The 14,682-nt window shown below is 38.7% G+C and overlaps 1 protein-coding gene across 2 annotated transcripts in view; it reads right to left on the reverse strand.

Annotated features, from left to right (window-relative positions):
- The window catches only part of ubr2 (ubiquitin protein ligase E3 component n-recognin 2), a 32,642-nt gene that overhangs the window by 3,785 nt on the left and 14,175 nt on the right, over nucleotides 1-14,682 (reverse strand). For both annotated transcript variants that reach the window (XM_088934057.1, XM_088934058.1), the window contains exons 18-46: nucleotides 14,606-14,671; nucleotides 14,342-14,464; nucleotides 13,834-13,897; nucleotides 13,339-13,463; nucleotides 12,725-12,777; nucleotides 12,523-12,625; nucleotides 12,244-12,292; nucleotides 11,606-11,760; nucleotides 11,065-11,167; nucleotides 10,679-10,788; nucleotides 9,983-10,063; nucleotides 9,447-9,628; nucleotides 9,042-9,241; nucleotides 7,311-7,404; nucleotides 6,729-6,887; nucleotides 5,589-5,683; nucleotides 5,046-5,124; nucleotides 4,523-4,671; nucleotides 3,945-4,000; nucleotides 3,573-3,669; nucleotides 3,288-3,355; nucleotides 2,883-3,018; nucleotides 2,441-2,531; nucleotides 2,054-2,184; nucleotides 1,712-1,820; nucleotides 1,431-1,487; nucleotides 1,083-1,160; nucleotides 599-769; nucleotides 346-447 (exon numbers count right to left, since the gene is read on the reverse strand). In XM_088934057.1, coding sequence (XP_088790183.1) covers nucleotides 346-447; nucleotides 599-769; nucleotides 1,083-1,160; nucleotides 1,431-1,487; nucleotides 1,712-1,820; nucleotides 2,054-2,184; nucleotides 2,441-2,531; nucleotides 2,883-3,018; nucleotides 3,288-3,355; nucleotides 3,573-3,669; nucleotides 3,945-4,000; nucleotides 4,523-4,671; nucleotides 5,046-5,124; nucleotides 5,589-5,683; nucleotides 6,729-6,887; nucleotides 7,311-7,404; nucleotides 9,042-9,241; nucleotides 9,447-9,628; nucleotides 9,983-10,063; nucleotides 10,679-10,788; nucleotides 11,065-11,167; nucleotides 11,606-11,760; nucleotides 12,244-12,292; nucleotides 12,523-12,625; nucleotides 12,725-12,777; nucleotides 13,339-13,463; nucleotides 13,834-13,897; nucleotides 14,342-14,464; nucleotides 14,606-14,671 — 3,086 coding nt within the window. The remainder of the gene's footprint in view (nucleotides 1-345; nucleotides 448-598; nucleotides 770-1,082; nucleotides 1,161-1,430; nucleotides 1,488-1,711; nucleotides 1,821-2,053; nucleotides 2,185-2,440; nucleotides 2,532-2,882; nucleotides 3,019-3,287; nucleotides 3,356-3,572; nucleotides 3,670-3,944; nucleotides 4,001-4,522; nucleotides 4,672-5,045; nucleotides 5,125-5,588; nucleotides 5,684-6,728; nucleotides 6,888-7,310; nucleotides 7,405-9,041; nucleotides 9,242-9,446; nucleotides 9,629-9,982; nucleotides 10,064-10,678; nucleotides 10,789-11,064; nucleotides 11,168-11,605; nucleotides 11,761-12,243; nucleotides 12,293-12,522; nucleotides 12,626-12,724; nucleotides 12,778-13,338; nucleotides 13,464-13,833; nucleotides 13,898-14,341; nucleotides 14,465-14,605; nucleotides 14,672-14,682) is intronic.

Here is a 14,682-nt window from a genome sequence, read left to right on the forward strand (position 1 = left end):
TCACTGAATGTGTTTAGTAAGAAACTCATGATGACACTGGACCTTCTATTATCTTGTGCAAAAAGGGCTGAATTGCTCATTTTTATCTGCACCTTCATTTTTTTCCCCAATTTCTATGAGAAACTTATTCATACTTGGAGACAAAAATGACACAAGTAGACAATACAATTACATAATCCAACGTGGATATTGAAAAAAGTTAACATTCACCAAAGTACTAAGTGGAAGCAAGGACCTGTAAGCACACATGTATACACATTTCACAAGCCTGTTTTGCCTTCTGAAAGGAGATGTTTTTAATATCACTTAGTGGAATGTAAAAGAAAAGGCCAGGAGGAGCCTCACCTAAGTCCCTGATCTGTCTCTCCATAGTCATCCAGGTAAGGCGGGGCGTAAAAACATCCCTTCGTCTTACCAGCAAGGAACAGCACCTGGCTCTCCCGTACTCTGAAATGGTCAACAACAAAACAGTCTGTCACTTTCAAGAAACAGAGACTTAATGGACTGATGACTCAGCACTAAAGGCTCTGATTTATGTCTAATACTAGTCCACGTTAGCGGGCTCTCTCTACAGTTTGGTTCAGGAATCTGGTATTACCTAAGAAAGATGCCGACTCCAGCTCCACAGGTGAAGGTGTGAGCTGTGCAGGCCCCCACATCTTCCCCCTCCAACTCTGTCTGGCAGCAATAGCTCTGAGAGCAGAGCATGGTGCCACACACCAGACACAGTGTGGGTGCTCGGCTCTTGTCTCCACCAGACTTTGGACACCTACAAAACACCACCACACATACACATACATTACTTAACTGAGGCTCAGTCAAAACAATGTAAAAGAAGATTCAAATGTCTGCATTTAATGAACACCCGAAGGAAAAAGAACTAGGAAGTTTTTTTTCTAATAAGCTGTGCAAAAACAATTTAAGAAGCCTTAAATGTATAGGCTGCTATTTTATAGGCAGCGAGATTTGCGCACTGTACACAGTTGTATTACGACGAAATAGTGAAAGGTTGGTTTAGAACCTTCAAAATTAAGATGTCCTAAACAACAGGGAAAAAGAGCGTAATACAGAAAAAAACTTACGTGAAGCTTGATGCCTGATTGATAAGAGAGCTGTAATCATCTGGAAGATCTATCAGTCGATTAGACTCACGGGGGTAGCTGGGTAAGGAGGGAAAAAATGCATAATCTTTTACCCTGAAAATGAGGTTTCCTCAGCCATGAATTCCAATTGGTGCACAATTTACTATTTTTACCCTTCTTGGCTTTCCTGTCAATGGTCATGTGTATTTACCTCTATCTATTCAGTTCCAAAAATATGGAGGATTGAAGGGTCCATGCATAGCATTACACTGTCCAATATTATTTAAAAGCAGCTTCTGAAATACTGTCCACAAAAAAACAATTCCTAATGCAGTTAACTGTGCTAACCTTATAAGAGGAGTGCTGCTTTGTAGATAGTTTTGTATACTGGAGTGAGAGCACCACCTGGAAGAGAAGGATAAATCAGACTATTGGTAAGTGATTTCTGGCACTTTTTTGACACAGAATTAAGAGAAAGATGGAGTGGTTAAAACAATGTACTACAATTAGAAAGGCAAAGTTTTAATTATATTTTAGAAATAACAAAAGGAAAAAAAAACATACAAAAAATAATTATCACTTAGTTCTAATTTAAGTCAATAGAACACTTGACCTGTGCATTTACATACCCCTGCAAGAGAGGGTCGTAAAGTTCCTTGTTGGCGTGGTAGAGCTGGAAGGGGTTGGGCGGTAGACAAAGATACCCACACAGCTGTTCAAACTGGCTGGACCCAAGCACTGGAGATACACAAATGGAAACAGCAGGAATTACAAGCAGTGTTAATGAAGAACCTTTGTAAAAAATGCAACTTGCTATTTAAGATTTTTAACTCCCCCCCCCCTCCCCCTCTTTAAATCATGTTTTTCATCTATATACTGAAACAACATTTATGTGCAATTTGACTGCTGTGGATTTACCAGTAGTCACGCATGTGAACATCATTCCACTATTCGGGTATGACGAGAATTACCTTGGAGCTCTACAGGAGGAGGCACCCCATTGAGGTAATGGAAGAACACCGCTGCCCCACGCAGGTATGGCATGAGGCCAGCCTTTACACAGTGCCACAGGTGCCAGCCTGAGAGGTCTTCCCTTAAGGCACTGCAACCAATAAAGACATTCAATAGTGTTTAGTAAAACTAAATTCTCAGTGTTAGCTACAGAATTGCCTTAATCTTGGTCTTTGTCAAAGTGCACGTAGGTTCTGCATTAAGTGCAGGAAAAACATCAAGAATGACAAGAAAAACCAATCCTCCAACCACAGACCTTAGTCAATGAAAAGAAGGTACTGAGTATTTATTAGGGTAATAAATGAGAATTCAAGAGCCCCATTAGAGCCCTAAACAGCTGCCCTTACCTTCCCAAGTGCAACCGGAGAACACTGTACAAGAAGCAGGCTGCCGATTCCTCCTCCCCTGAAGCATTCTCCTGGTCCATTGATGTCTCTGCTGAACACGGCATGTCACAATGAAAGCATGCACTGCTCATCACTAAGCACAATGTATTCTAAGTCTTGGTCTTCTGCACTCAAAAAACTCAAACTAAAAAACATCAAATAAGAATTTAAGCTAATTTTTAAAGAATATCTACAGCAGGCTTAACTAGAGACTAATCAAAAGGAAGAGTCTGCACAATTATAAAGGTATTTCATTTGGGAGGGCATAACCCATATAAAAACAACCTATGATTGTAACTACTAATGACACTGGATAAACTATTGTAATGTGTATGTTATTGCAAAGATCCAGCATACAATGAAAGATTCACAAATGACATACGACTGAGTAATTCTTTCCTACCTGGCACAGATGTAAACAAGATCTGGACAATGTGTGCCACAGTCACTAGATGAAAAATTTGCAGCTGCGCCGTGTCCAAGCTCAGCCCTGAGGAGTCCTGGCAGTGCAGTGCCGGGTACGACAGCACTAGACTGACCTACATGCACACACAGCATTAGTGTACTCACAACACCATAGGCCACTCTCCCATAATGTCAAAAGTAGGAAAAAACTTACTATACAAGTGAAAGTATGAATATAAGAACATAAAGGTTACAAAGGAGAAGGTCCTCTTTCGTGGTTAGTAGTCACTGAAACTGAAAAAAATGTACTGAAGAAGACATTTAACATGAAACAGTTTGCTCTGGAAATATTACAGTTCTTTTCAAATCATCAGGTTTTAATTTTTTTTTGTGGCATACTCACCAGCAAGTGGAGCATGTCTATGTCAAGAATACAAGGGATGTTCTCCACCTGATCATCTGGAACTAGAGCTGGACACAAAAAGATAATTAAAGAATTAAAGTCCTAATATATTTTTTTAAATTAAAACAAGGTTTCTTGGGATATTTTATGGTATAACAGATTTAGATCTGCATTTTCAAGTCATTTTGTCTCAGTACACTGAACACATCCACAACTTTACGGTCCTATAACACAACGCTTTAATAACATTTCCCACATTTCAATAAAATAAAGAATTAAACCCACCTGCTAACAGTCTGAGGAAGTGGCTCTGCACCACAGTGAGAGAGGAAACTGTCCAGCATGCAGCCCCAAATCTCGTCAAAGATCTCAAACAGTCATCCTGAAGAGGATTATATTACAGGTTATGATATAAGTAACCAATTAATGAAATTTAACACCAGTATTGGCATTAAATGCTCATGTTGTTGCATGTTACAAACTCATGCACGTAAACATGCTGCCATTCCTGACTAACATTTTAGCAAAGGAGTTCTGAATGCATAGGTGACTGAGAATCATTGAAATAATTTAATAGTAGATAAAATCATAATTAATCTTTTAAGGATTTAAATGTGATTATGAAAAGTAATTGCAACAGAAGTTGTCCAAATTCACCTGTCTGCAAGGCAGACTTCCAAATAAAGGCTTCTCTTCATCAGCTAACAATCTCTCTAGGAAAAAATGAGAACATTGTTTAAACAGACATCAGCAAACATGTTCAGGTTTTATAAAAACTTAGGTATAGTAAATGGAGACTTAAATGCAAACCTGAAAAAGAATAAGCTCTCATACATCTGCTAGAGCATCTTGTAAATTATTAGCTTGCTTCCAGAGCAAGTAGTATTTAACCATTTCTGAACATTTTTATTGACAAGAAAAACTCTGGAAAGCTAAAAAAATAAAAGGCTTTGAGACTAGAATTCCTAAAAAAACTGATTCTGATTACACAGAGTACAGGATTCATTTTATTGTTGAATAAATTTTGAATTGTGCTCAAGCACATGGGACAATTCTAATTTTCAAATTATAATAAAAATTACTCATTAGTCAGGGATATTTTTCTAAGCCCAAAGTTGATCTTTTAAGACCTTGAACCCTGTACATTGATACCAAGAGAGGCGGATATGTCTGCCTCCAGCAGCTGTTAGGATTAGTGGTGTACAGGACCAGGCTTTTCCCTAGGGTGGACTTACCAATGGACTGGATAGTGTAGGCACAGCTGCCCCAGCACATGATAGGCACGCGGGGGTCCTGCTCATTAGGATGGACCTTAAGGCCAACTTTGTAGGTTGCTGTCCCAAATGTGGTCAGCATTTCCTTAATGCTACCTGAGTAAGGGTTCCTACAACAACATAAGATCACAAAAAGAAACCATGGAATAGAGCATGTCAACTTTTGGATATTTGTTTAAGACAGCAACTGTTCCTGTTCCTTTCACCTCGATGGTGAAAACTTTCCGTTGTCACACTGTTAATACAACAAACCTCTCTGCCATTGCTAAACTAATTCAAACATAACAGTTCAATAAGCATGACAACTTAAACCTGCAAGTGCCGATTCTTTTATAAATCTTAGCAAGCTGCCATTAAAATCCTGTACCCCATAAAAAAGCAGTGAAACATTCAACTTCTACCTTAAAACTGGGAGGTTTCATTCCAATCATCACAGCCCTTTTGCAACAGAATTACAGAATCCCGTTTATGAAATGGTGCTTACGTAGGAATCAGGTCGGGTCTGAATCCCTCTGAAAGCTGATTCTCATCCATTCTCTCTCCATCATCAGCCCCTGGACTACCTGTTAAACACCAGTGTTGGTTTACTACCAAAAACATTTCAACAGACAGCTTAAATATTTTGCTCCACAATCATATTTTTAGTGTGAAAATGTTTCTAGTAGTATAAATTGCTTTTTTAACATGTATTTGTTACTGAACTTACATATAAATCAGGTATGAAAGATACATTTTAAAATACAGTTTAATAAAAGAAGCTTTTTATGGTCATTAATTGCAGGATAAGGAACAAAAAATAAAAGCTACCTACACAGTAGCTCTAGCATTTTAATAATGCACATGTATTTCCATATTTGATACTTTTAATTTCACTCACTACTGCTGAATTACTACTTCATAAATGCTACAATTTCAGCATTTATAAAGCATAAGCATAAGAAGCTTCACAGTCTGATCCCAACTATAAAAAACAAGATGTTTAAAACCAAGACAAATCTGTGAAAAAAGGATAACCTTAAAAACTTACTGGACGAGTCCTGTTTTTTCCGCAAAGAGTGAAGAGCCTTTATCTGCCAGGATACTGTTTTAAGCCACTGGCTCAGGTTGGGTTGCTCTGGTGAACTAAAAGAAAAACAAAGCAAACTGTAATTGGAAAATAAACGGTTCAGTATTATTAAAATGTAGTATCACCACTTATTCGTTCTTTACATAACATCCGCTTTGGAAATGGGCTCATGAAGCACCAGCCATAGAGGTAACAATTATGCCGTGCTTAAAACAGTGCAAGCACACAGAAACCTGGAAAATCTGTTGTGTGGCAAATGCAGGACACTAGAGTACTCCGGCCCACCTGAACACAAAAGTCAGGTCAGTTGTATGCTACTGCTTAAGAATGCTTTTCAAAGTTGGGAAATAAAGCAAGGATTTAAAATCATGATTTCTAGACTGTGATATACCTTATATTTAATCCTTTTCCTCCTGTTATGCATCATGACCTAAATGTTTGTCACAAAGGAAGGCACGTTATACAATGTAATGTGAAATGTAATGGGTATTTCCTGCTGGACACAACATAACACAACAACTCTCAATTAAGTTGTATAGATTATCAATGGACAAAATTTGTTACACAAACTAGTGCTGGTAATCGGTGCACAGTTGTGCAGTATGAAGATAAGAGGTTCCGAGTGAACCTTTGCCCTTTAGAGGGCTGTGGAATAGTAATACTGATAAAAGATACATCTAGGAATCGCATGAGGCTGAAGGAGTTGTATCTCTAGTTGGATCTCCTTAGGAAGTGCCTTGCTGTTCAGGGCAGCTTTCAAGTCTTCTAATCTGTCAATTAAACCTTTTACTTACCTCCTGCTGAGTTTATCCAGAACTGACACGAACACTTTGGCTTCAACCTTAAGAAGCATTTGGATGCAAGCCCAGTAATAATTTTACTCCCTTAAGACATAAGCTTCAGCTCAGCTAAATGGCAGCGCATGACAAATGAATCGATATGATTCATCAAACATATTAAATTCAGAAACGCAAAATTCGATTTTCCAAGTCACTGTCTCTTTATGAATTCCGAACTTCTGTATATGAAGAAACTGTCTGTGTATCTCCTGCCTGGAGAAAAGAAGTGGGTTCATGAAGTGTTGCTGGGGTTCGCCTTTACCTGCTGCAGCTCCTAGACAGGGGCAGGAGAGGTATGACGGTGTTGCTCAGGCATTCACACAGTGGGCACAGGAACTCGCCGTTCTCCACGTCATAGCTGGTGTGCACTCGCAGCCGCTGCTGTCGCCTCTGCTCCTTCGCCTGCACCGCCTCGAAGTACCTGTGAAGATGTCGGGACGGCCTGTCACACCAACACTCACACCGCACAGCAGTCAGGTGATGAAAATCCTGAAGCTGGGCACTTCATGGACAGGGCTGGTAACCGTACTTTCAAAGTATTACTTTTTTGTACATACAGTCAATGTAACATTGTACAAATATAAATGGAAAAACATTCGAAATGGTCTACTCTTCATGTGCATCTGACATTTCCATTCCATCAGCCTATACCTATAATTAGTTCTGTATTCTTTGAATATGAAGTACGCATTGCCCTTTTCTTAAGTTTAGCCATCAGTTTATCTGTTCTGCTCCTCTTTGTACCTGTTTGTTCTCCCATTATTTTTTAGAAACAGCACGTCTGCTGTACCGATTAAAGTTCTATAGTAAGGACCATGCTTCAGTGCTAGAGATCGGTACTCACCTCTGCCAGCAGTGTGAGTGCATTATGTGTCCACAGCTCCCAGTGTGAGTACCAAAGGACAGGTCAGGGTGCATGAACAGAGGGTCGTGTGTTTCTAAGCACAGGAGACAAAATGTTCAGCTCTTTCTCCCGAGACATACATTGAATGACGTCCTGTTCACCAAAGTTGTAGTCTGGAATTGTGCAAAACGTCTCTGATGTCTGATGCATCCATTTTTGTTTTTCACAAAACACATGAAATTTATTTTCTTCATATGCTCTGAAATGCTACTTATACACTTTGGTTTTTGCTTGTTCATTAAACGTGAATTTTAATGGGATATTACATTTACTGTAATTCAATATAATGCAAACATTTTGCCTTCATCCATTTAGAAATGTATGGGACAAATCACTTGCAATTCTCTTGGCTACCTTTGGGGTTTTATACTTTAAAAATGCAGCCTAATTAAAATATTTAAGAGAAATGTACTTGTCATCTCAGCAGCAACCTTTGTAGCTGCTTAAAACAACACTGTTTATAGACTATCTGTGCTGTTTATTTTCCAATTGCCTGTCCTTTTAAATGGTAATTAGTGGTAAGAGCCTTAACTGCATCCAATTTACTGAAAAATACTCATTGCCCTTTAAACAGAACTTTTATTAACTAGTGATTTAAATGTATTTGTTATTACTATATACTACACACAGCTTCATTCCATTGAAAAGAGCAATTACCTGTAAATTTAACTACTGGTGAAAACAAATCCACCACCATAAAAGTACCCACTATAAGAAAATGTTGTAAAACTGCACGCATTGAATGCAAGTTAAATTGGAATTGGAGATAAATATCACCTATAAACTTTGTCAACACCTTGTTTCATAATTAGCAGAGCTGAAGTTTGAAAGTGGGAGACACCACTTGACTCATCTATTTTGCATGCTAGTGGCCAATTAATTCTGAGTATTGCATGTAGCAAGTTATTGAAAGAAACCACATTATCACGTATGGCAACATAGCTGGATGGCTTGTTCCAGCTGTTCAAATTAATCTGGGGGCAAAGTTACATATGGGTTAACTGCTGTGCCACAGTAATTCTAAAGTTAACTAATCCCCTTGAGTAAAAGTGCTTCCTGTTCTGAAATTAATGTATATTGTTGTTGATTCCAGTCTCGTTTTGCTGCCGATTTTCAAATCTGTTAGAACCCTTTGTCCTTGTGGTGTGGGGTATTTGACTTCCAAATATACATTCCCTGTCAACTAAACTGTCCAATAACCCAGAAGATAATAAGAACAATGTAGGAATAGTATCATTTGTTAGTTAAATTATTTCTACTCTTACAAAACAATTAATTTTATTTACAGAAAAAACAACCTGAAACTGACAAGATTATACTCTTGATCTTTTCTTCTATTTCAGCAGCATTTCTCCTTTTCCTTGATTAAACTAAATAGAAAACATTTATAACAAGATGTGATTCTCTCAGTTTAAACACCATAGTTCTACTTCTAGTTTACTCTGAAACTGAGAAGAGAGTCAGTCATTCTGTACAAATCCATCTGTAATGGCTTAGATTTAGTATTACTAAGTAATAGTGGTATACTGCTAACAAAATAAATACTTTAACATACAAATGAAATAAAGAACAAGTTTAAGATATTTTCTTATACACTACAAAGCAACGTCAATGGTACAAAGTTGGATGAATTGAGGCACGGAGCACTGATGAGAGCTTCAGCTCTCTTACCAGGATCATGGAACGGCCTTTTCCTGTTTTTGGACATTACAGTGGAGCGCTGCACAAAGGCCGCCAGCACCATGGCTCTGCTATCTGCCCTGATGTCCTGCTCCTCCTGGCACAAGATACAAGTCACCACCTGCCTCTTCTCGCTGACCCTGGTCCGGCGGGGACCTACACACACCAGGGCGGTATCTGGGGAGGTGGGGCTGGAAAGGAAGAGGTACCAGTGAGACAAAAACAAATGCCTTTTCATAAGAGCTGAACAAAGGAAGCAAAACACAGACGTGGGATGTATGAGAACTGCCATGAGTCACATCATATCACAAATTCAAGGTCACTCTCTTTAAAGGTCTATTAAGGCAGGCATTCTAACTCTGCACTGTGTCTGCTACTGCCTTCACAAATGGCCACCTGTGCTCCAGAGCTGCAGATGTTGAAGCTTCAAGTTCCTCTAGGCTCTGCTGGAATAGCTCCTTGTTCTCATTGATGAAATGCCGTTGCATTTCTGACATCTGGGCCATGATCTTTTCCCTGCGCAGTCGAGCTATCTCTGCCTTGCGTTTCCTCTCTGCCTTATCCTTGTCCCGCACCATCTACACGCAGAGATACAATATTACACAAACAAAGGGGCAGTGTCAGTCATAGTGATTGATAAGAATATAGTTAAATCTCAAAACAAGATGGATGTTGAATTTAATTTGATAGTCATCCTAATGAACATTAGAATATCAAACCTCAAAAACACAAAAAGATCAATTATATACACCAGACAAAATACATATAGTTGAAATATGCTAAAGTATATGCATTTGAAGCAATTTAAGACGAACTAGAATACTAATCTGTTGGCTAAAATGATTACTTTTTTATACTTTTCTCATCCATAATTTATTTTGCTTAAATTATTATTCTCAAAAAAATGTCTCTCTCCCGATGGTAATATTTACCTCCTCAATGGTCTGCCCTCCTGTTTCAGACATTGGACTAGGAGTAGTCTGCTCACGTATTTTCTTTATGTTGCTATAAGTCTACAGGGAAAAGGATCAGCCCTTAGAAACAAATGGCAATCCTGCTTCTGATCAAATCTACTTTTAACTTTAATCCAGAAAGATATAATGTGGCATTTTCATTCTTTTTTTCCCCCTCTCTGGATTAAATTGATTACAAATGACAAAAACGTATTTGAAAAGCAATGGAAAGAAAGTTGTATCATATACAGTATATGGTGTCTGCAACTGAAAACTGCTTACACCTTAAAGTTTCTATGTAACAGATGTGTTTGGAATTAACTGTACTTGTCACTGATGAACACCCATGCACACAGTTTCTTTACCCAAAGCAATCAAGCACTAAAAGCAACTTCAAAATCTGTTGCTGTCCTGTGCTGCCACCATGTGGCTGGGACCGCATTTTCTGCCCTGGTTTTGCATATGGCATGACAGCAAACAACACCGACACCCCCAGAGAAGACTGATAATCTTTGTGTAGTAAAAGATACAGAATATTTCACTGATCTCCTAACACGGGTGAATCACAAATGCTAAATTTCTAAAACATGCAAACATTACTGTTGTTTATTTTCAGAATGCAGAAATCATTTAAATACCTTTTCACTTTAGAAACTGAAAGTTTGAAAGTCATACCCTTAGTATCCAGCTTATCATATCCTTATGAACCTCAAGGTGTGCTGCATTCTGGAGGGTCTCCAACATGGCCAAGACACTGGGAGAGTTACTGGGAGCTTCACCTGGACCTTGGAAAAGGAAAGGTTACCAAGTCCTTAACTGAACAACCAGAAATATTTTCGGCAGAATGCAATGCAGAATCAAATCAAGGATATTAGTTTCTTAGTGCACCACTTAAATTTGATATTCCAAAGGAAAACTCTCCATTTATATAACAAGCAAATTTAAAATAGCTGATGAATTAAGGAAAAAAAAGTAATACTGTCTAAGGCACTGAAAATTATTACTGTTCAAACACATGTTCCTGTTGTCTGTGATAGGAATATGAGAACCGTTGGACTCACGGGAGATCTTCAGTGTAAAGTTAAAGGTAACATCATTATCCTCAGAGCTGTTCTCCAGCTGCTGTCTCTCTTCTAACAGGGCCATGCCAATCAGGTGCAGCACCTGCCAGATGGAGAACATCAGTGGGCTGCCAGCAGTCAGACTGCACTCTACAGTGAGACTGCCAGAGGTAAGAAGCCTCTACATGAATTCTGACAATGACAGCACCCTTGAAGCACTACAAAATCAAGAATGTATGCTTTCACCTTCGCTATTGTGTAATGAGCATTTTTTGTTACTTTAACAATACTATTGGCAAGGGCATTAAATGTGAAAAATTGTGAACTGCTTTGAGTAAGGAAATTGGAACGTGGATTGACAAAGTATCAAAAAATGCAACTTAAAACAATTCAAATGAAGCCTTTTCAAATTGGGAAAAAAAACATTAAGTACAGAAAAACAAATGTGTTTAAATATTAAAATTTAATTAGAAAAACAGTGTTTGATCTAAACGTTTCCTTATGTTTATTTGCCCGTGCTTGTTGCCCGTTACATACGTACTCTCTGCAGCATGGACTCCGACCAGTAACCCCCACTGGGCTCCACTGCCCACTGAAGCACTGTGCTCAAGATGCTCAGAAAGACATCACACTGCAACAGGTTCACTAGGCTGGCAAAAAGTGGGCAAAAGGGTGGCAGAGCAGGAGGAGGGAGAGCTGAAATAGAGAAACAGAACCATCACTCTCAGAACCACTTCACTTGCTATACTCATTCCCTACATGTCCTCAAATAACATCTGCTCATGGCTTGAAATGACAGAGCCATATACTGTACGTTCAGTATTTCAGCCGCTGTTTACAAATGAAGATAGCAGAAAATGTTCTCAGGGAATTTACAAAGACTGCCATTTCTGGAGTGTACCTTTGCTTCCACTTATCTTCACTGGCTTTTCACTGCAAGATAAGCAAACAGCTATTAAAGTTCTGTGAACTTTAACAGTTTCATCTGTAGATATTTTTCTCCATTTCCTAAATTAGCATTTAGGACTAACCCTAAACTTCAATATATATTTGCAAATAGATTTAAATTAGCAGAATTTGAGCACTAAGAAAGAACATTAATTTGAATCTATTGTAAAAATGAGAACCTGAACATAAAAACTGCTGAAGGGATAAACTGCAAGGGGCTGTGAAAATTACCTGTGTTTTCTCCATTTTGCCTCTTCAGTTTTCTTTGTGCTTCCTCTGCCTATAAAATCAAAGTGAAGTTAATTTGGCAAATAAATCAGATCAATATTCTTAATTGAAGACAAATGTTAAAAAATCCAGTAGCTTGTTAATTAACTGACACTTCTACATTGTCTATGACATTTCATGTTTATAATCTCTTTTTTTGCTCTTCAAACTCACACTTTTGCAGAAAGTGATCATAAAAACCTATAGAAATCAGAAACCTCCACAATGGGAACAGATATGTACCTTGGACTGGTCTGCTCTGGAATAGTGATAGAAGTACAGATTGAACTCTTTGGCACACTCTGGCCTGAGCTCATACAGGCCCCTCCCTGTCACCCCAGGCTTCCTGAAAATACACCACAAGTCAATGGTACCCATCGGGAAAACACGGCAATGGATTTAATAGAAAAAATAATCAGCCAAGGGCCCTAAAAAGGAAACATACTTGAATGAAGCGACCAATTCAATGACTTCCTCCATTCCTGTCTCTTTGTTCTCCTAAAGGACAAAGAAAGTTTGTTAGAAGGTGCCAGCATGGCTAGGCGCTAACTGCTTGAGCAGCTACTCCCTGTACTTCAGATCCAATTACCTATCCAAGTCTTACTGTGCAGTACTGCAAATGGTAACCAAAAGGTACAAGAGTGTGGCATGACAGTACCATTGACACACAATGTAAAGGACTGGTCTAGGACATCAGTTACAATCCAATAATAAATAAACAAATATTTGGCAAGCTAATATGCTGTTCAAAAAAAGCTAAAGTACGACCCAAAAACCCACCAGTGTGTCTAGATTTGTCAAGTGTTTCTTTGAATTCACATCTTTATATCTGTGCTGAAAAGAGAAGAACACTTTCTTCGGGTGTGGCTCCACAGCTGAAACGCTTTTTTTCCTCTTCTCTTTTCAGCATGGAATAAACCTTTACTTGATCCTTTACAGCCTACGCATGCTGACGCAGCAACCTACTTGAACTATCTTTATCTGTGGGCTACTCCCTGATAGAGCAGCCTATCTGTAGGACAGGGCGCTGTGCCCCAGGAACTGCAGCCTAGTACTCACATCCTCAGGCAAAGCCTTAACGAGCTCACTGTGCGCCATGGGCCGGATGCAGAGCTGGTGAACGATCTCCCGTTTGACTTCATCGCACCCCTGTACTTGACCAATTCCTTGAGTAAAACGCTCACCTGCATAAGAAACAGAGAGGTGCGTCTGTCATTTCTCCCTGCATGCTCACACTAGAAAAGACCAAAACCTCAGCTGCAGCAGGCAGCAGAGTGCACTCCAGAAAGAGTCCTAATTAAGGCACTTGGTTTTGATCAGAGAACGACGTAATAAATAAAGGTGTCAAACAAGTAGTTTAAGTAGTATGCTATATGGTGTACAGGTAGACAGTATTCAGGGAAAGAAACATTACAAAAATACTTATTGTGCTAAGTAGCCATACAACTGGTCATTATTACAACCTAGATTGATTCTGAATTTGTAAAAATTAGAATCACATTGCTAAGCAATATGATAAGGAAGAAATTTTTCACCAGGTATTATACAGCTTACCAACAACCATCATGATGAGGTGTAACATCTCCTCAATAAGCGTGTTGTTCTGCTGTATCATGTCCTGCAAGGAAAAACAAAAGGAATCAGTATAGCACCAAGCCATTTTAATAACTAAGCAAACAGATCAAAGCTCTATAGAGTAGAAACTGGAATATTTGTTTAAAATAAAGCAAAATTTTGTGAATTACTAATTCACAGCAAAAAAAATAAAGTAGCAAACCATTTACCATTGATTTATTTCTGTGGATATTTTGAAAATAGACCACAGAACTGCAGTAGTTTGAAAGTAAAAAAAGACAGAAGGAACCTAGACTGCTTTGACTGGAAGGTCTATTCAATCTTGTCTACCACATAGGTAAATTAGACAGGGAAGTGAGTATACATTAGCACATATAGTGGAACAGGAAAATCCAAAGTATGTAGCACAGAGCTCTTAGAATTTGTATTTGCCACAGTGCTACACTATTTCTACACCTGCTCGGTTAGTTAAGTAAGGAAGTAACACCTTGTTCGTGTTTTCTCTACCGTATCTCTTCCCATAGTCAGCAGTACTGAAGATGTGATAGAGCTCAAACCGACTGAGGACAATCATGAGGAAGTGGTTGGGATCCATCACTGATGCACCTGCCTGAAATTAAAAAAAAGTATTTTTATTAAAACTGATTAACACAAGGGAGTAACTATGATCACTACTGACCGGTTCAGGACATTCTGCTGTACTTTCAGCATGCATTTACCATTGATTCCTTCATTTTAGAAGCTGGTTTACCTGGAGCATCATGAGGTCCTTGTCAAACATCTCTACCCTGCATTTCACATTGTGATAGTAATAAATCTGGAAGAAAA

The sequence above is a fragment of the Atractosteus spatula genome, chromosome 15 (genome assembly GCF_055471065.1).
Source record: "Atractosteus spatula isolate fAtrSpa1 chromosome 15, fAtrSpa1.hap1, whole genome shotgun sequence".
In the NCBI taxonomy this organism is placed as follows: Eukaryota; Metazoa; Chordata; class Actinopteri; order Semionotiformes; family Lepisosteidae; genus Atractosteus; species Atractosteus spatula.